This window comes from Bos indicus, chromosome 28, assembly GCF_029378745.1.
Source record: "Bos indicus isolate NIAB-ARS_2022 breed Sahiwal x Tharparkar chromosome 28, NIAB-ARS_B.indTharparkar_mat_pri_1.0, whole genome shotgun sequence".
In the NCBI taxonomy this organism is placed as follows: domain Eukaryota; kingdom Metazoa; phylum Chordata; class Mammalia; order Artiodactyla; family Bovidae; genus Bos; species Bos indicus.
Window position 1 is genome coordinate 28,032,151 of NC_091787.1, and position 20,438 is coordinate 28,052,588.

General features: G+C 55.5%; 2 protein-coding genes across 3 annotated transcripts in view; one reads left to right on the forward strand and one right to left on the reverse strand.

Annotated features, from left to right (window-relative positions):
- Positions 1-11,947, forward strand: part of LOC109553683 (cadherin-23) — a 77,656-nt gene extending 65,709 nt beyond the window's left edge. The window contains exons 17-33 of one of the 2 annotated variants that reach the window (XM_019953706.2): positions 1,024-1,201; positions 1,338-1,549; positions 3,672-3,863; positions 4,057-4,170; positions 4,828-4,957; positions 5,056-5,307; positions 5,387-5,548; positions 6,978-7,234; positions 7,576-7,673; positions 8,083-8,203; positions 8,287-8,366; positions 8,498-8,538; positions 8,689-8,749; positions 9,229-9,358; positions 9,486-9,608; positions 9,983-10,087; positions 10,893-11,947. In XM_019953706.2, the coding sequence (XP_019809265.2) occupies positions 1,024-1,201; positions 1,338-1,549; positions 3,672-3,863; positions 4,057-4,170; positions 4,828-4,957; positions 5,056-5,307; positions 5,387-5,548; positions 6,978-7,234; positions 7,576-7,673; positions 8,083-8,203; positions 8,287-8,366; positions 8,498-8,538; positions 8,689-8,749; positions 9,229-9,358; positions 9,486-9,608; positions 9,983-10,087; positions 10,893-11,219 (2,583 nt within the window). In that variant the 3' untranslated portion in view covers positions 11,220-11,947. The remainder of the gene's footprint in view (positions 1-1,023; positions 1,202-1,337; positions 1,550-3,671; positions 3,864-4,056; positions 4,171-4,827; positions 4,958-5,055; positions 5,308-5,386; positions 5,549-6,977; positions 7,235-7,575; positions 7,674-8,082; positions 8,204-8,286; positions 8,367-8,497; positions 8,539-8,688; positions 8,750-9,228; positions 9,359-9,485; positions 9,609-9,982; positions 10,088-10,892) is intronic. The other variant, XM_019953707.2, reaches the window with a different exon arrangement.
- Positions 11,948-12,200: 253 nt separating this feature from the next.
- PSAP (prosaposin) overlaps positions 12,201-20,438 on the reverse strand; it is a 33,390-nt gene continuing 25,152 nt past the window's right edge. The window contains exons 8-14 of the mRNA XM_019953710.2: positions 17,427-17,558; positions 15,825-15,920; positions 15,312-15,498; positions 15,068-15,225; positions 14,668-14,748; positions 14,271-14,378; positions 12,201-13,301 (exon numbers count right to left, since the gene is read on the reverse strand). Coding sequence (XP_019809269.2) covers positions 13,266-13,301; positions 14,271-14,378; positions 14,668-14,748; positions 15,068-15,225; positions 15,312-15,498; positions 15,825-15,920; positions 17,427-17,558 — 798 coding nt within the window. The 3' untranslated portion in view covers positions 12,201-13,265. The remainder of the gene's footprint in view (positions 13,302-14,270; positions 14,379-14,667; positions 14,749-15,067; positions 15,226-15,311; positions 15,499-15,824; positions 15,921-17,426; positions 17,559-20,438) is intronic.

The window sequence follows — 20,438 nt, forward strand, 5'->3', positions numbered from 1 at the left end:
AGAGTCCTCCTCAAGACTCTGCTTTCTTTTCTTTCTCTCTGTTCTTTCTGGCCTTTCCAGTCCTGTCTTTCTGTATTCAGTTCTTCCACTTCTCAGTAGTAACCTAACCATCCAAAGAAAAGTCTCCTGAAAGGTGGGGAGATAAGAAGCTGGGTTGGCAAAGAAAAATTCTCCTTAGCAGATAGGGGGCAGGGCTGGGAGCACTCACACATCCCGTCGTTCTCGCCTGTCACTTAGGCAGGCGCTGTGGTGGGGAGAACACAGTATGTGCAGTCAGGAGTCTACAGTAGCTGAGCGCACTGCGTGTAACCTCTCTGAGCCTCTGCTGTCAGCAGTGCAGGGAAAGGGAGGCAGGGACAGCCCTGGGGAGGCCTCCCTCCCAGAGGGGCGCTGAGTCAAGGAGACGGGAGGTAGAAAAGTACTCTGTGCACTGAAAGAGGTTCTTGGTGTCAAGGCTGTGAAGAGCTCTGATACAAGTGCAGTCAGGCAGGGCCACAGCAGCCAGGGGGAAAAAAAAGGCCTCCTGGTGTAGCTAGAGGACCTTCCCTGGGCTGTGGGGTCAGCAGACAGAGCCAAGTCCCAGGCCAGACACAAACACCAGGCAAGAGGGGCCCTCAGGAGTGTAGGCGGCACAGTCCCGCATTAAGGTCCAGAGATCAGAGGCAGATGTGTGGGGCCACTGTAGGAAGGGACGAAGGACAGAGTAGAAGGTGGGTGGGCAGGGGTCCCCGCTGCAGGACCCAGACACCAGACCACCTGGTAACCACAGTGCCAGCTGCTGAGCATTTATTCAGGCCAGGCACTGCGCATGCACCGTCACAGGTGCGCCTCACAAGCCCTGAGAGGTAAGATCTTCTTGTCCCCAATATACACGTAAGAAAACCAAGGCTCAAGGGCTTAAGGAAATACTTTGAGGTCAGACTGAACAGTGGGCACTGTCCACCCCAGCTTATTCTTGTCTCACCGGGTTACCTGAAGCAGACCCCACTACGCTCCTGACCTTTGACCACAACCCCCCTCCAGGTGGTGATCCAGGTGCTAGACGTCAACGACTGCCGGCCACAGTTCTCCAAGCTCCAGTTCAGCACGAGCGTGTACGAGAATGAGCCAGCAGGCACCTCTGTCATCACCATGATGGCCACCGACCAGGACGAGGGCTCCAATGCGGAGTTGGCCTACTCACTTGAGGGCCCTGGCGTGGGTATGTAGCCTGCTCCCCGCTCCCAGGATGCTTTAGGGGCTGCAGCCCCAGGCCAGGTAGAAGGTCGGGGGTGGAGGAGGGATGGGAAGGGTATCTCAGCCAGACCCATGCCCTGCTCTCCTACCCTACCTGCCAGAGGCCTTCCACGTGGACATAGACTCGGGCCTGGTGACCACAAAGCGGCCACTGCAGTCCTACGAGAGGTTCAGCCTGACCGTAGTGGCCACAGACGGCGGGCAGCCCCCGCTCTGGGGCACCACCATGCTCCTGGTGGAGGTCATCGACGTCAATGACAACCGCCCTGTCTTTGTGCGCCCACCCAATGGCACTGTCCTCCACATCAGAGAGGTACTGCTGTCCCCGGGGCCTCCTGCCACCTGCACCCCTTCCTGGATCCAGTCTACTTCTGTATTCTGCAGTCATTCTGCAGCCTGAGGCCGAAGGGGCCCCCACTGCAAAAGCAGGGAAACTGAGGCCAGAGTAGGGAGCCAGCCAGCTCAGTGCCACACAGGGCAGAGCTGAACAGCGGTTAGTAAGAAGGGCTGTGCCAGCCAAAGCTCTTGGACCCACATCTGACTCTCTCACTTACCAGCCAGATGACCTTGAGCAAGTGACTTCTCTGAGTCTTTTTTTTTTCCGTCTGCAAAGTGGGACTAATAATAGTAGGTGTCCCATCTCTCGCTCCTAAATGTCTGCCAAGGACAGTTTCCCCACAGGCCACTTCCCCCATACTTGTCTCAAAATAAACACGCAGCCCCTCCTGTCTGTCTCTTGTTCCTGCTGATACCAGTGTTTGAGACAGCCTGGGACCTGAGGATGATCATCAAAATAAGAAACAAGGGGAAGTGGCTGAGTGTCTGTTTCCAATTCTTCTTTCATGCCTTATTCTCAAATGTCTTATAAAGATAGGGAAGGACTCCTGCCCTTCCCCTCCTTCCTCTCAGGACCAAAGCCCAAAATGCTGCTTGAAAGAATACTTGGGGTGTCTCCCACTTGTTCTTTTCTCCCGAAATGAAAATGAGCCAGTGGGCTCAGCATCTCTCCACATCTCAGAATGTTAGTGTTAAGTCCTCGCTGTCACTCTGTTTCATTTGAGGCCCCACACGATGAATTTCTCCCAGGGCTGAGCTCTAGGAAACACTACACCTTTACCTTGTGATTTTTTTTTTAACCTGTGTCTACTGCAGTGATACAGTGACCCTCTTTTCTTTGTTCACTAGAGAGCTCAGAGTGGTCAGCCCACCTTGATTGATGTACATGTTCGTGTACACACCTTCCCTCCTATCCCTCTGTTTCCATCTTCCTGCCAATCATTTTTTTCTCTATTCTGATTTTTTTAACCCATTCACCCTTATTATAGTTTATACATTCTTGTCCACTGCCTCAAATCTTCTTTACAGAACGAGGCAGCGTATAAATTAATAATAATAATCTAGTTCTTTGTAACTTCCCTGGTGGCTCGGACGGTAAAGAATCCGCCTGCAATGCAGAAGACCCAGGTTCGATCCCTGAGTGCAGAAGATCCCCTGGAGAAGGAAATGGCAACCCACTCCAGTATTCTTGCCTAGAAAATCCCATGGACAGAGGAGCCTGGTGGACTACAGTTCATGGACTCACGAAGAGTCAGACACAACTGAGCGACTAAGCATGGTTCTTTTCCACACCAAAGGGCCCCTTTTACTAAGTTTGGTTTTTTTTCCCTTCAAGGGGTCCGTATTTGAAAGATTCATGTTTCTCGAACAACCAGCATTTGTTAAGTAATTACCTCTGTCATCCCACTTTCAATCTATTAGAGGTAACTGCCAGTTGGAGTTTCTGATTGTCGTGATCAATGAGATAAAACAGTGAAATCATGCTGAGCTGATGCTTTTTTAACTGAAAGCCAAAATCTTGTTCTTTTTCTTGTGCCCTTGGCAACCTTTTCATGGGCCAATGTTGATGTCTGTTAGGTTTTTTGATAGCTCAGACTTAAGGGACTTGGGAGCCTGAGGGTCGGAGAAGAGAAGTGGCCAGGTCACAGAGTGAATTAGTAACAGACTTGAACCCAAATGTCTAATCTCTAGCCACCAAATCACCCTCCCTGCATGCCCTCCCCATTTTCAGGGACCCCATTGGATGGATGTGTTCTTTGGGGATACCTAGAGCTCCTGTGATTGGGGTAGTAGGCCTAGAAACAGAGGGTGGTTCTCAGGGTCTTCTAAACCTCAGCATGCAGTGGGATGGAGGGATGGGATAGCCCTGGAAGGGCAGTCACCCCAAGTCTGGAACATGGTGGATCCAAGGCTGGACTGTCCGTAGGCAGTGGCCTTGGCTGGGGTTGGGGGTGAAGGAACATTCTAGCAAGTGCTCAGACTCCAGGAGAGTCCAGCTAAGCAGACAGGCATTTCCTAGGAATGCTGAAAGGTGGCAAGGATGTTCTGCTCTGGGAGCTGGGATTCTCTCAGGATGCCTCTTTCTGTACCCCCTGCAGGAGATCCCACTGCGTTCCAACGTGTACGAGGTCTACGCCACGGACAAGGATGAGGGCCTCAATGGGGCCGTGCGCTACAGCTTCCTGAAGACGACAGGCAACCGGGACTGGGAGTACTTCACCATCGACCCAATCAGCGGCCTCATCCAGACCGCGCAGCGCCTGGACCGGGAGAAGCAGGCAGTGTACAGCGTAAGGGGGCGGGGCCCGGGCGGGGGCGGGGCCCGGGGCGGGGGCGGGGCCGGGGCCGGCCGAGAAAGAGACTTTCTTATGGGCGCAGGACCGCTAGTCCCCACCTAGAATGTCTGCGAGGGTAGTGACTTGTCCTCCGGGGATGCCTGCCTGGGGCCCTTCGTCCGCTCTGACGGCACTTCTCCTCCCCCAGCTCATCCTGGTGGCCAGTGACTTGGGCCAGCCGGTGCCTTATGAGACCATGCAGCCGCTGCAGGTGGCTCTGGAGGACATCGACGACAACGAACCCCTCTTCGTGAGGCCGCCAGTGAGCCTACCCCTCCCCTGTGCCGGTCACACCACACACTGTCCACACTGTGCTGTAGACACACGTGGACACTTGGAAACTGCCCGGCACTTCACAGAACAAATATTGTCTGAACAGCTACTATGTCAAGGCACTACCCAGCAGTCAAAATGCAGACAGAAATGCCTGACTCCTGGAGCTGACGTTCCCGTGTCTGCATACACGCTCACAAAAGGAGCCTGAAAGTCAGTTCTGCTCTAGTGAGCTGGGGCTGAGCCTCTTCGTGTGGACTCAGACTCTCTAACTTGGCAGTTTTCTCATCTTGTGTGCACACAGGGCGTGATGTTTCCTGGAGACTCCATGTATGTGTGTGTGTGAGAGTGTGTATGTGTGCACATGCAGCCCCCCTTGTTCAAACACCCATCAGGTCCTAGGAGACCTTGGAGAATGTGCCCAGCCAGCCCTGCCCTCCTGGAGGAAGTCGTGGGTGACACTCCCTCAGGGCAGAGCAGGGGTCTCTCCAGCCCAACTGCTTGCTCCCTTAAGGTTACAGCAGTTTCTCTAGGCCTGGGCAGGAAATTCCCTCAGCACCCACGAAGGCACTGCCCAGTGCCCTCTGGCAGGAGCAGAGGCTCAGGCCTTCCCTTGGCATCCCATGACCTCCCTCTCCCTCTACAGAAAGGCAGCCCCCAGTACCAGTTGCTGACGGTGCCCGAGCACTCACCACGTGGCACCCTTGTGGGCAATGTGACAGGCGCTGTGGATGCAGACGAGGGCTCCAACGCCATTGTGTACTACTTCATCGCAGGTGGGGCCTGGCAGGGTGGTGCCTCCCTACGCTGGGGCTGGAAATGACCCACATGTGCCCCCTCCCGGCCCCTCATGCTGTGCCACGGTCCCCTTCAGTCGGCAATGAAGAGAAGAACTTCCAGCTGCAGCCCGACGGGCGTCTGCTGGTGCTGAGGGACCTGGACAGGGAGCGCGAGGCCGTCTTCTCCTTCATCGTCAAGGCCTCTAGCAATCGAAGCTGGACACCTCCCCGCAGGCCCTCCCCAGCCCTTGACCTGGTCACTGACCTCACTCTGCAGGAAGTGCGTGTCATGCTGGAGGACATCAACGATCAGCCGCCACGCTTCACCAAGGCTGAGTACACTGCAGGTGCAGGGACCAGAGCCTGGGCCTGGGGTGTGGGGTGGCCTCTCCTCTGCCGCTTACACTCGTCTGCCTATTCCTGCAGGAGTGGCCACCGACGCCAAAGTGGGCTCAGAGTTGATCCAGGTGCTGGCCCTGGACGCAGACATTGGCAACAACAGCCTTGTCTTCTATAGCATCCTGGCCATCCACTACTTCCAGGCCCTGGCCAATGACTCTGAGGACGTGGGCCAGGTCTTCACAATGGGTAGGGGCTCCAGCCACTTCATGGAGTATAGGTCTGGACGAAATAGGGTCTATGGGGGTCCCACAAGGTATAGGTGGCCAGTCAGCCACATCAGTCCTTCTGTTGACCCATCCGGCCATCCATCTATCCATCTCTGTATCTACCCACCCACTTTCTTCTCTTCTTCCCATCTCCTCATCCATCCATCCGTCCACCCATGCGTCCATTCATTCGTCTGCCCATCCATCTCCCCATTCTCCTTTCCATATATCCTCCTCTTTCCACTTGTGCACCTCACCCTCCCCTGCGTCAGGCATTGTACTAGGTAGGCACTGGGGAGCCAGAATTCAAAAAGCACACTTCACCCTAAAAGTATGCATGGTTGCTTGTGCATCTGCCTGTGTGGAGAGCTGAGCATCTCTGGGTTAGGTTCTAGAAGGTGTCCCAGTGGGTGTCCCAATCTAACCTCCAGCCACTTCCCTGTCCTTCACTGCCCACAGCAATCAATTCAGGTTCTTTGGCCTGGCTTTCTAGACCCATCAGCTCTTCCTTCTAATCCCGCTTGCTGGTTCCACAGCCCTTATTTTACCCTTACAGGCACGGGTCCCACTCAGGCTGAACTACTCACTATTCCTTCAGCCTGCTTCACACCATCCTCCCCAGGCCTTGGATCCCTTTGTGTTCACTTCCTGTAACCTTCATCTCCGCCTTCAGAATGCTCCCCTCACCACCCTCTAAAGTCTGGTTCACGTGCCGCCACCTCCAGCCACACCACCAGACAACCATCGCTTTGTCCTCCAAATTCCCACTGCTCTTAAACTAATAAGCAGCTTGCTACAGGTCACAAAGCTACAAAGTGGCGGATGTTGAACCCAGATCTAAGTCTCTGAATCCAGTCTTTTAAGAGAAGACTGTGCCATACCACCGCCGGTCATCTCTCTGCTGTGGTTGTGAAATTCCAAGGCGCATGTGTTACATGTGAGAAACAGACACGGGGGGTGCTCAGAAGTGCTCCGCAGCCTCCCAGCATGGGATGGCAGGGTCCAGCTTGTCATCCTTGGGCCAGTGCAGCCCAAGTTGTATTTTTAGTATGCCACGTGTTTAAATAAAACTTAGAATTCTCTAGTGGAGAAGGCGAAGGCACCCCACTCCAGTACTCTTGCCTGGAAAATCCCATGGACAGAGGGGCTTGGTGGGCTGCAGTCCATGGGGTCACTAGGAGTCGGACACGACTGAGCGACTTCACTTTATTTTTTCACTTTCATGCATTGGAGAAGGAAATGGCAACCCGCTCCAGTGTTCTTGCCTGGAGAATGCCAGGGATGGGGGAGCCTGGTGGGCTGCCATCTTTGGGGTCGCACAGAGTCGGACACGACTGAAGCGACTTAGCAGCAGCAGCAGCAGCAGAATTCTCTAGAGAAAGTGCACCAGCCATGGGCTCTCCCTGCAGGGAGTGTGGATGGCATCCTGCGCACCTTCGACCTCTTCATGGCCTACAGCCCTGGTTACTTTGTGGTGGACATCATGGCCCGGGACCTGGCTGGCCACAATGACACAGCTGTCATCGGCATCTACATCCTGAGGGACGACCAGCGGGTCAAGATTGTCATTAACGAGATCCCCGACCGCGTGCGTGGCTTTGAGGAGGAGTTCATCCGCCTGCTGTCCAACATCACCGGTGCTATCGTCAACACCGATGACGTTCAGGTACCCTGAGGAACCTGCCCTGGGTCTAGGGGCACTGGAGCAAGAAGAGGGGCCAGGACAGGGACAGAGCAGTGCAGAGATCGGGGTGCATGAAAGGGATCAGTCACTTCTTAGCTGCCTGAGCATGGTCCTTCCATGTCTCTGGGCGTCAGTTTCCTCCTCTATAAAATGGGGCTGATAACTGTCTGGCCCAGTGCAGTTCAGTGGTCAGCCTTGAAGTTGACCCTTGGGGGGCATTCAGTAGTGCTGGGGTTTTGGCAGGGCAGGAGGGGCTGCTGGAAGAGGCCTGCCCCTCCCACGCCTTGTCCTGCCACGCCTCCCATGATGCCCTTCTCACCCAGTTCCACGTGGACAAGAAGGGCCGGGTGAACTTCGCACAGACGGAGCTGCTCATCCACGTGGTGAACCGCGACACCAACCGCATCCTGGATGTGGACCGGTGGGTGTGCATCTGTGCTCAGCTGTCTGTCTGTCTGCCCCCTGCCCTGGAGTTGGGTCTGTCAGCCTTCCCTGACCCTGGAGTTGGGGAGCAGGGTAACACCATCATGGCTGCTGTAATGGGGGGCTCTCACCCAGGGGTGGGCAGGGCAGGTAGAGAGAAGGTGTGTGAACAGAGAGATCTACCCTGAGCCTTACTCTTCCCATGCGTGAAATGGGACTATTACAGCAATTGTGAGGATCAAATAGGATCTTATGTGAAGGGATGGTGAAGCTGTAAGATACAAGGTTATCTGAGCTGAGGGGGCCTGAACCTCCCAAGGCTTGGTGGGGGGGTGAATTTGGGGGCAGACTGGCCTGAGTGGGACGAGCTCTTGAGGAATGGCTGAGGCCTCTGCCTCCTCGCCCAGGGTGATCCAGATGATCGACGAAAACAAGGAGCAACTGAGGAATCTGTTCCGGAACTACAATGTCCTGGACGTGCAGCCCGCCATCTCTGTCCGCCCGCCCGATGACATGTCTGCCCTGCAGGTACCCCTGGTGACACCCACCCCCCCAGGCCCCGTGCTGCCCTGGGTGCTCCCACCCACTCAGGCCCGGCCCTGCTCCCCTAGATGGCGATCATTGTCCTGGCCATTCTCCTCTTCCTGGCTGCCATGCTCTTCATCCTCATGAACTGGTACTACAGGACCGTGTGAGTGACCCCTACTGCCCTGCCCTGAGACAGGCTGACTGCGGACAGTCACGGAGGCAGGCAGGGCCATTAGGCCCTAAGGTGCCAGTCCAGCCCCAGCCTCCTTCACCAGCCCCTCTGCTTCTTTCTAGACACAAGAGGAAGCTCAAAGCCATCGTGGCTGGCTCCGCAGGTAAGACAGGGCTGTGATGGGTGGGGAGATGGGAGGGGCCCCTGAGGCCCTAGAGTGACCGCCAGGGCCTCACAGGGCTGGCTCAGGCCCAGCTCCCCAGCCCCAGCAGGGTGTACCCCTCTACCCCACACCCCAACCCTTCTCCTACAGGGAATCGTGGCTTCATTGACATCATGGACATGCCCAACACCAACAAGTATTCCTTCGATGGGTGAGTGGGGTCCCTGAACCCTGCTGGGTGCACTGTAGGGAGACACACCCTGGACCAAGCTGGGGTAAAGTCCCTACTGCCTCTCAGGCCCTGAGGGCATCATGGACTGGCTGAAACCTGGGGTGTGGGTGCCCCCTGCTGGCCCAAACACCCTCTCTCCACCCTGACTTGGGCTCCCCAACCTGATTGGGCTGCAAGTTCCAGGGAGACATCGGTTTTGGGCACCAGGTGCAAGGGGCGGCCTCCGCACCAAAGCTGATCCAGATGGGGACTTGTCCTGGTTCTTGTGGGATCTTTGAGGGGAGGATCACCCACAGGTGCCACAGGCAAGGGGCGTTTTTTACCACCCTCAACCCCCAGTCCTGTGCCAGGTACGGCCAAAGAAACAGTGGGGGCCCGTTTCCCTCAAAGGCATCAGAAGTGTCTGTCCACTCCAGCCTTCCTTTCTCAGCCTTCCCCCAACCCCACTCCATCTGCAGGGCCAACCCTGTGTGGCTGGATCCTTTCTGCCGAAACCTGGAGCTGGCCGCCCAGGCTGAGCACGAGGATGACCTGCCGGAGAACCTGAGTGAGGTCGCTGACCTGTGGAACAGCCCCACCCGCACCCATGTGAGCCTGGGCCAGAGCGGGCGGGGACAGCCATGCGGGACATGCACGTGTGTACACGTGTGTGCCTGTGTGTACACGTGTGTGCGCGCCGTCTACCTCTGCTCCAGCCAACACCTCCTCTCCCCAGGGAACTTTCGGGCATGAACCAGCAGCGGTCAAGCCTGACGATGACCGGTACCTGCGGGCTGCTATCCAGGAGTATGATAACATTGCCAAGCTGGGCCAGATCATCCGGGAGGGGCCCATCAAGGTGAGTTGTCCTGGCAGGCTCCTGCACCCAGACCCCTGGCTGGGCTTGGACTTACTCCAGAGGATGCAGGGACAGGGGAGGGTCCTGGGAAACAGCTTCCTCCACCTCTAGGGCCTCAGCTAGACCTGCCCTCTGGGGGGCCAGAACAGAGAGTGGCCCTGGGCTGATGAGCTGCTTCAGCCTGAGTGGCCTCAAGGCCAGGACTCCAGCGACATGGGTCTGGCTGGCCGCTGTCAGCAGGCTCTGCTCCCACCCTCTACCCTAGGATCAGATGCCCAGAGTCACCTTCCATTACCCTCACCTGTTAGGGGAGAGTGGGGGGTGGGGCAGGAAGGGGAGGGCCTTGGTGGGGGTTAACCCTCTCCCTCCCCCAGGGCTCGCTGCTGAAGGTGGTCCTGGAGGATTACCTGCGGCTCAAAAAGCTCTTTGCACAGCGGATGGTGCAAAAAGCCTCCTCCAGCCACTCCTCCATCTCCGAGGTAGCGGGTGGGCCGGGAGCTGTGTGCTGTGCCCCAGCCCTGGGGGTGCTCTCTCCCTCTCCCTCTCTCATCCTCCTCCGAGTCTCTGAGATGCAGCCGGGACCCAGGACTGCAGTGGGTGGAGGTCCAGAGAGTCAGTTGGGCTCTGCTCTCTGGACTCTGCAGTGGGCTTTCTCAGGGATGGGTGGGTGCTGAGGCAGTGTTTCTCAGAACTGAGAAACCCCCAAGAAGGTATCTTTGACAGATCATGTCATTTTTAGAAACTGACTGCAGTGCCGCGTCAATCACTTTAAACAGTCAGACTTTATCTAAAAAATTCAGATCTCCAGCTGGGCCAATATTCCCCACTGCCATAGATGAAAACTGAAAAGCTCCACACAGGACAGAAGCACCATTCTTGAGACTCTGCTCGACCGTATCAGTCCCCTCCAGCTTCCACTGTGGACACTTCCCACCTGCCACAGTGAGAGCTGATCCTGCTTGAGGCCAGCCCAGTAGCAAGTCCAGGTTCCACAGTTGCAGTCACGGGATCTTCGTAGATCTGAGTGAATACAGGAACTTACACAGATTCTCATAGGAACCCCATGCTCTGCAGAAACACACCTGTAGCACCAGACGTATCTATGGTTCTCCTTTGTACCCAGTTTGAGCAACACGGTCATAGGCTGCGCAGGCTTCTGAGACCCAAGCCCGGGGTTCCTTGTGTGCAGTAAGGAGAAAACAAGCCCGTAGCAGGTGGGACTCTGGGGCCATTGACCTGCGCAGGGGCAGGCCCTGAGCATGTGGGGGTCCTGGCCTCTTGCAGCTGATCCAGACCGAGCTGGAAGAGGAGCCAGGGGAGCGCAGCCCCGGCCAGGGCAGCCTGCGTTTCTGCCACAAGCCGCCTACCGAGCTCAGAGGGCCAGACGGGATCCATGTGATGCACGGGAGCACGGGCACGCTGCTGGCCACTGACCTCAACAGCCTGCCCGAGGATGACCAGAAGGGCCTGGGCCACTCGCTGGAGACGCTGACAACGGCCGAGGCCAGCGCCTTTGAGCGCAACGCCCGCACAGAGTCTGCCAAATCCACACCCCTGCATAAGCTTCGCGACGTGATCATGGAGAGCCCCCTGGAGATCACGGAGCTGTGACTCGATGGGGGGAGCCCACCTGGTATGAGCAGCCCAGCCCCTCCAGGCGCCAGAGCAGGGGCAGGACCTCCGGGGTGCGGGCCCCTCCGGGGGCAGCTCTGGGCACACAACCTGGGGCTGGCCCAGCAACAGGGCCTGCCTCAGCTGCCCAGATTCCACTTCTGCCAGACGCTCATTCAGCATCTGATCTCTACCTTCATAAAATGTTATTTTTCTAAGAAAACCAAACAAATGGTAAGCATCTAGGGACGAGGTAAGGAGGGTCACTGAGACTCCAGGAGTCTGAGGTCCAACTCAGCCCAGGCTGAGCTGAAAGAGGCCAAGCCGGCCCTGTCCCCCCAACCCTAGCCCACTGCACGGGAGCCCAGGGCAGGCATGCCCGGCCTGGCCTTGACTCTTGGACTCCAGCTCAAGCCCCAGCACATTTCTGCCACAGCCCTGACTGGACATGCAGGTGGGGCAGTGAGTCCTTCCTGTCTCGCCACACGGACACAGTCAATGTCAGCAAAGAGCACCCGCTCCATTTCACTGGCTTCCCAGACGTTCCCGGCTCAGAGAGAGAAAACGACTGATGTTCCCTTGGGTTCTGAATGTAGAATGTTCGTGTGTATCCCCCTTTTAAACTAAGTTATTCCCTCAATATTTTACCCTTGGTTTTGTTCACTTGGTACGCACTGAACGTCTCTGGAATGGTCTGAATTTTAAAAAGAAAAGCAACTCATAAGGAACCAGCATGTCACTCTGGTAAACATACCTGTGGGGCTGGGCTGGGGCAGGGGGGCGGTGGGGGTGAGCATGGGCCAGAGCTGGACCCATCTTCGGGGGCACTCCCTGACCACTGGCTGCCACGGAGAACGAGAGATGGGACTTCATTCCTGTGGCCAAACGGGGCCTGAGGACTGCTGGGCACTTACAGCTCACAGCCTCAAGAGCCCTTCAGAAGCCAAACTCTTCTGGCTGAGGTATCACACACACTCAGGCTGTGGTTGACAGACTTTATTGTTAAATCACAGAAATTCTAGTGCAAAACAAACCAAAAAATCATTAAGTTCATTTAATAGCAACCGCATGTCTTGCTCTCTCCTGGCAACCGGAAGTGGAACAGAAGCAGCCAAACGGGAGAGAAGAAGGCAGGGCGGCAGCCGAGGCCCTGGGATGGCACACCCAGCAGACCTTTTCTACCTGGAAGCCAGAGGCTTAGGAGCTTGCCATCCACATTTACTGGCAGGTCAAAAAGAACATCTACAAGAGGGAGGTCGGAGGGGAGGGGCCGTCCTGCCCAGAGCGGTGCTGGCGCTGGGCACCAGGGTGGGCACGAGCAGGCAGGAGGCGCCACGAGGGCCCACACACACACACACACACACACACACACACACACACACAGGCAGCCACAGGCCCTCCACAGAGAGCTAGCAGGGCGTGTTCAGCTGAACTGGTTTTTTCCCCTCCCACCCAGAACCACAGAACTCCAAAACCACATCCATCAGGAAAGACAAGAAAGCCGAACTGAAGGTTGACCCAGGGGTAGCGAGCCCTGTCCCCCCACCCCCCCAGCTCTGTTACAGTGAGAACCGCATTGTTTAAAAAGCCTCATTATTCTAAGTCTCCCATCTGTCATATAAAACTGCCTTTGTTTTGCAGTCAGCAGGCCCGCAAAAGGGGGTGGTGACTCGACTCCTTCGTTAGAGCAGGCAGAGGCCCCAGCACCCAAAGCCCAGCCAGGAGGACGGGCCACCTCCGTCCGGAGGCTCCGGCTCACGTCCCAGCCAGAGCCCCCTCTCCTCCACATAACCACACGCAGGGACAGACTCGGGACAGACTCAGAAGACCTCCAGTGTACGCGTGTCGGCATGTCTAGCAGAGAAAGGGACACCAAAGCAACGACGTCAGCATGCCACTGACAGCAACGCCACAAAGAGGGGGAGAAGAAAGGGACTGAGGGAGAGGGGGTCCTATTTCTATAACAAAGTCAACAGATCTGTGTTCGTTCCCCCAGACACACGAGCAGGAAAAGATGCTGCAGCTTCTCCAGGGTGGAGCGTGCCCCTAGTTCCACACGTGACGCCTGCAGTGCTCGACGGCCTGACAGGAGAGAGGGGACAGTTTAGTCTGCAGGTGACACGCTCCACCGCTCGCCCCTTAGCACATGAGCCTGCACCCAGAAAGAGGACCCGACACCCTGGCCCAGCTCAGCCGGAGGGCACACATGCTGCAAACCCAGGCCATTATCTCCCTTAAACCCAGGCATAGTATGTGGTGGGGTTCTAAGACTCGTAAGGCAAGAGTCCAGAGCAGTGGGTGAACAGCGCCCCTGCAGGTAGGGCCAGGACCCCTCCCTCTGATTGTAGAGAGGGCCCCAAGGCAAAACTCCTCAGCTAACACTCAGCTGCTCATACCAGCTCAGAACTGGCCCAAGTACCCAGGAAAGCGGGGGATCCCACTCCACCATGGACTGTGCTGCAGGGCAGGGTACTGGGGCAAAGGGCTTGAGGTGGGGGGGCCTCACACCCTCAACACTGGCTCACTGAAAGAATCCCCACAAGGAAGAGAAAGTTGCGCAAAGAAACACCAGGTAACAGAAGTTGAGACACACGTCTCCACCCAGGAAAGCAGCACAGGTCACCCAGGAGTGGCCGCCCAGCTGGGAGCCAGCGCCCAGGGTGGCTCGAGGAGAGCTCTGCCAGGCCCTGGTGAAGAACCAGGCCAGGCTCCAGTCAGGGCAAGAGGGAGCCAAGGGACAAGAGGCCTTGTGCAAGAATCCAACAGGCCTTGTGCAATCCCTCGGGTGACTGACTTCCTATGAACCTGACCCTGTCACAAGGGAACCAAAGGCAGAAGCAAGAAAGCAGGAGCAAAGTACACTGGAGAACATCCCCTGCCACCCAGCACCCCTGAGACGAGAGCGCAGGGAGCCCTGCTTTTGCTGGTGACCACACGCCCCCATCCTAACCCGAAGACAAAGAGAGCTGAGCCTCCCTCTCCTCGGCGTCACACACTCCGCCAGAGCACAGGCATGGGCCTGGCAGGCGGGCCCACAGAGCAGTCACTCACGTTGCACAGGGCTGCCGACTCCATGTTCTGGCACCAGTAGCTCGGGCCCCAGACACACTTCTCAGCTCCCAAAAGCGGCTTGTGGGCTGCTGGGCAGGCTCCAATCTTCTATATGGTCAAGAGGAGCAGAAAGTATTAGGTCTGCTCACCTAACCCTTTTCAAAACTGAGATTATCAGCTGCTAGAAGCAGCTAGAATCAGAGCTCTAATAAGCACTTTCCCAAAAAGGCAAGGTTGCTCGGTAAAGTGGTGGGGCCTGGAAGCCTGGTTCTCTCACACACTGTCCCCAGACTCTGCCTCCAGCCCCAGATCTGAGAGGAACCCTTCCAGGGTCCACACAGCACTCCCCTGCCAGGCGGCACGACCCAGGAAACTACCAGCCTAGCACACGGCTTACCAAGCACACGAAGGAAGGGTCCATCACCTCCACCAGGATTTCTATCAGCACTGGCTCATACTCCGTCACAAACTGGTCACACTGTCAGAGAAACAGCAGCGCGGTCTGGGTGAGTGCAAGCAGAGCGCGGGCAGACAAGGCGGGTGCTCGACAGGCTCTTCTGCCAGAACTCCTGGCCCTGCCAGCCTCCCTGCCCAGGTGAACTACCGACCCACACCTGCTCATTTTCCTCCCGGTGGCTCCACTGGGGCCAACAGCGCACCTCTAAGAAAATTCCAGTGGACTCCACGCCAGAGGCAGAAATGGCAAACTTCACCCAGAGGCACAGTCGATGAGTGCCCAGCGCCTACACTCCCCGAGCAGGTGCTGACATTTGGGCCGAAAGCAGCCCACGGCATACCTGCTTCCGGTACTGGTCCGGCAGGAAGCTGCAGCCTTTCTCGAGGGCAGCCAGGATCTGCTCCTTGGTGCTGTTCTTCTCCAGGTTCCGGTCCAAATAGCCCACCAGCTTCTTGCACACCTCGCAGAAGCCACCGTCCTTCCTTGGCATCACACGGACTACACGAGAGAGCCCAGGCTCAGAGGCGGCGAGGCCCCGCCTCACCCAGGAGGGGCCAGCCAGCCCCAACCACCCCGGAGCTCACCCGTCGCTGCCGGCAGCCCCCGGCTGGAGCAGAGGTGGAGCATGCTGCACACCAGCTCGGGGCTCGCCTCGTCCAGAAGGATAGACAGGATGGAGCTGCCGTAGGTGTCCACCACCTCCTGGCACTGCTCAGCTAAGGATGTGGGCAGCTTCGAGCACACTTTGTCCAGCGCGTGAAGTATTTCTTCCTGAGACACGAGAGAGGCTCAGTGAGAAGGTGGGAGGCCGCATGGGGGTGAAGAGACTCTGAAAATGCTGATGGGACCAGGAAACCAGCCAACAAGCAAGGTGCTGTCCCCCAAAGGTTAGAGCTCAGAGCAGGGCAGGTGCCTCCTCCAGCCCCAGCCCAGAGAGACCTGCTGGTGGGGAGTGGGTGTTCCAACCTCCAGGCTGCTGTCCCTCACCCGCCAGGGCCACGCCCAGGTCTTCTGCTGGTCCTCCCACGAGGCCGTTCTGGCTCCAGGGCCAGGAGAGCTGTCCCTCTGCCACGGCAGACGCCCCCAGATCCACGTACCTCCGTCCTGTTGTTGTCAATCAGCTTGGCCACCTCCTTCACCACAAACTCGCACACCTCGCAGTAAATGTCAGCCTTTGCAGGGGCTGGGTCCTTCTGTTAAAAGGGCAGGAGAAGAACACTGCCACCAAGAGCCTCGCCTCGCCCCCTGGTCCTGCTCCTCTAAAAGGGGGCCGAGGCCAGGATGGGCTAGTGTCACCCAGAAGCCACTTTCTGCTGCTTTCCAAACAGGGCGGGGCTTCTTCCTCGTGTCTGAGCCCTGGGCCCTGCGATTCCTGTACAGTGGGAAACCTGGCCCTTTCCCTAATGCTCCACCTCCCACCCAAAACTAGGACGAGAAGCAGTAACTGTCCCCCAACCCTAGAGAGCTGTCCATTCAACATCTGTTTGGTTCCAGTCACCTCATCATTCAGCATTCATTCTGGGGAGATGAAGGAGGCAGTAGAACAGAGGACCCAGTATTTTACTATTTAGAAGACAGTTTTAAACCCATCTGAGATCGTCTCCTGACTTTCAAGTCTCAGCACCTGAGATTGCTTTTCTAGAGCCTATCTTTGATAAAACAATGCTGAACAGAACTTTCCATGACAACCTTCTCTAGTTGTACCATCCAGTACAGCAGCCACTGGCCATGTGTGTCTACAGAGCACCTGAAATGTGGCCAGCGTAACCAAGGAACTGAATTTTGTTTTTAATTTTAAGTACCACACACGTCTAAGGGTACAAGCTATACTTCTCCACTTTGGCCACTAATGCAGTCAGCGAGATGGGCCACAGCCTCTGAGCATATGGACTGGGCAGGAGCGGGAAGGGCAGTCAGACACCTAACCCATGCGTGGTCCACACAGGGCATATGCTGAGAAGCCTGCAGGAAGAAACAAGACCACTAAAGGTCAAGCAACACTAACATGGAAAGTTCCAGAACAAGAAGTGCACATGCGTGCCAGGTGGTGAGACACCGCACGCCTGGGTGCTCCTTGAACACAAGGGTGATTCTGTTCACTGCTGACGAACTACTGTAGGCCTCAATCTCTAGAACACTACCTCACCCATAAGAAGTGCTGCTGCTGCTGCTAAGTCGCTTCAGTCGTGTCCGACTCTGCGACCCCAGAGACGGCAGCCCACCAGGCTCCCCCGTCCCTGGGATTCTCCAGGCAAGAACACTGAACAGAAGTCAATTATCGAAGGAAGGAGATCTTTACCAAGTGGAGGGTGCTCAGGAAACAACACAACACAAGCAGCAGCACCCAGAGACGCTCCTGCACAAACCCTGGGAGTGTTCTGGGAACATCGAGCTGGGACCCTGGCTACAGTGTGACGAAGGATGCGGGAGCGGCCACAGAAAGCGCATCAGGAAGATCTGGCTGGAGCCAGGCACTGGAAAGTGGCCTTGAAAGGTGTGTTAAAAACGCAGACTTGATCCCATGAGCACTAGGGAACGTAACTCGGGAAAGAAACATAGGACAATGAGGGTGCTGCTTAGTTTAGGGGAATGCTGTAAACTAATGGTCCCCAACTCAAGTAACCTTAGAAACCAAGCAGGGAGCCACAGGCGTGTGTGCTGTGCAGGGCGGGCCATCATAAACCAGTGGCACCGGCTACCTTGATGGGCTCCACCAGCTCCAGGGCGGGGATGACGTTCTCTGAGACCACCTCAGCAGGCACCAGGGTCTTCATGGGCATCTCCTTCACCTCGTCACAGAAGCCGGCCAGCACACAGATCTCCTTGGGTTGCTGAAAAGAGCACAGAAGCAGCTGTTAAGAAGCAGGCACGCATTCCCCCCACACACCGTCCCACGCGCTACACACAAAGGTCACGGTGCCGGAGGAACATCCTAGACCCAGTGTCAAAGCTTGGTCAGGCGAAGACTCATGTTAAATCTAAGGGGCTTGTGCAAATACACATGTACCGAGGAGGCCATGCAAAGCTTTGAAGGGAGATCAGCAACCAAGGTCGCTCCAGCCAGGGAGCACCCAGAGAAGCACGACCCCTGACACCTTTCACCGGCAAGCGAATCCTCTCCAAGGCCACCTGGCCTGTTCTAGAACCTGTTTTCCTGTTAAGCTGGCTTGCTCTCAGGAGGAAGTAAGCTATATGTTCTTTCTGGAGGAAGAACCAAGCATGCCCATGACCTAACTAAGCCCCAGGTGTTATAAATAAAACCATACCGGATCTTTCGGTGGCAGGACCATTAAAAATGATGCATTACGGGGAAACGCTGACTTTTTATAAAATCACAGCCTGTGTTCATAATGGCACACACACAGCACACACCAAAGCCCAGTCTCCCCAAGTGATGAAGCTGTTCAAGTCAGAAGATCCACAGATTGATCCCCTTCCCCTCCAGACACCAAACCACAGAGAACTAGAGTCTGGACAACACCTTAACCATTTCACTATGAAGGTGGCCAAGAGCAAGTGAAGTATACATGCTGGGTATACTTTGTAAACAAACGCGCTCAGCAACTTGCTCTGGCCTGATGGCATCTGCCTCCCACCACCAAACCATAAAGCAGCGAGGAGAGGATTGTAGAAACAAGCCCTATTAATGGGAGAGAGCGAGCCCACTGCCATGGCTCATGGTATCCTATCTCTGACAGGCTTTAAGAATGGGGAAAAAAAATCAGAGAAGGGTTGGAGACAGAGCAAGCTTTTTAGAAAAAAGACCAAGATCAGGAGGTATGGATGCTTTGTTTCTGACCAGTTTTGCTATACTAACTCCTCGAGGACGCCTATGTGAAAATTCAGGTATTTCAACCAAGGTGTTCTCCTATTAGACTTCATAATACCTCTGAAAATCTTGAATTCTAGAACTAGAGGAGGGCAGTGCTCAGTACAACCCTGAAAGGGCACTGGTTCAGTAAGTCCAGTCGGGGGGCTCAGTCCCCAGGTTTTGCCACCAATGGCCTTGCTCTCAAGCTGTCTCATGTGGCTCCAGAACCCAAAGGACCCCATAACCCAGAGGAGGAGAAGCTATAATCAAGAGATTGTTTCCAATTCTCTGGATCCAACAGACAGGGGAACAGTCTGCTCGCTATTTGCAAATGACTCACTCATGCAGCAGAAGCATTTCCGGGCTGATGAGAAACATGACTGTGACATGCAATGCTCTCCCGAGGCCTGACAGAAACAAGGCGTCCCCCTGGACTCAGGCCTGCACTGCAGAAAGCAGTGGCCAGAGGCCACCCACGGTTCCCCACCCACTGGTGGCCTGCACGTGGCCGGCCACTCCCCCATCTGACCAGAGCATAAGGCTCTGCAGGCTTCATTTTCGGGTCCCCCTGCAGGGGAAACGAAACCCCTGACCCCTCCAGTGCTGAATCACACAGGAGAGATGTAGACTCTCCCCCTGCCAGCCGATTCGTTAACAGAGAGAGGGAGCCCACCTGTCACAATCATTCCTTGTATCTGTCAGAGCTGATACAAAAAAAGATGAACAAAATAACTACAAGCAGCAGCAAACCACTACTACAAGCAAATCCCCATCACATACCTGATCCTGCTGTTGAACAAAAAAAAAAAAAAAACAGGAAATTGGAGATGAAAATAAGAGAAAGGAAAGGACACAACAGTTAAGAAAAAATTAAAACAACAATAATCAAGCAGTTAACTAGGTGTAAAAACGTCTGTCACCGGAAGTTTAGGGGAAATGCCCTTTCAGGCATCTATCAGCAACCTTCCTTGAGCCTACTACTGCCTGCACATGGGGGCCTGAAAGCTGCTCTCCCTTCAAGGGTCAGACCACACTGTCCAGCCTGTCTGTGCACCGTCCCCTTGTCCCTGACAACGAATCGGAACCCTGAGCAGCAAGTCCCCGGAAAGCACGTTATGAAGGGCTCTCCTAGCTCAGAAGCCAAGCCCACCTCGCCTGCAAGGCTCTCGCCTCAGGCTGGTGATGAGCAGCCGGGAACAAGACACGGGGCTGCTCAAATCAGAGCACCGTCTTAGAACATCAAATACACCCAGAGAGGCCATGGAGCCCTGGCCCAGGTCTCAGGGCAGACTGCCCCCAGGTGGCCAAATGCCAGCCTGGAAGGCTGGTCTGACAATGCAGGCATGCCTCAGTTTGGTGAGCGTCACAGGTTACACAAATTGAAGGTTTGGGGCAACCTTGCTTCAAGCAAGTCTACTGACCCCCTCTGTTACATTTGCTCACTGCATGTCTCTGTGTCATATTTTGGTAATTCTTGCAGTACTTCAAATTTTTTATCTTACTAGTTAAGGTGATCTGTGTGATCAATAATCTCTAATGTTACTACTATTAAAGGCTTCCGTGGTAGTATTTTTTAGCAATAAAGTATTTTTATTTAAGGTATATACATTGTTTCTTTAAACCTAATGCTACTGCATATTTCACAGAGTGTGGTACAAACGTAACTTTCATATGAAATTTTTTTGAAAGCCAAAATATCTGTTTGACTCACTTTATCCTGATCTGATTCGCTGTACTGCAGTGGTCCGAAACTAAACCTGTGGCGTCTTCGAGGCAAGCCCGCGCGCCAAAGCCTTGCCCTTTACTCAGCAATCCAGTCTTACTTACCATTCACCTATCTTGAGGGGAAAAAACAGGGATGTGCATGTCTATCTCTTTGGCTCTACGGATGTTCATCATA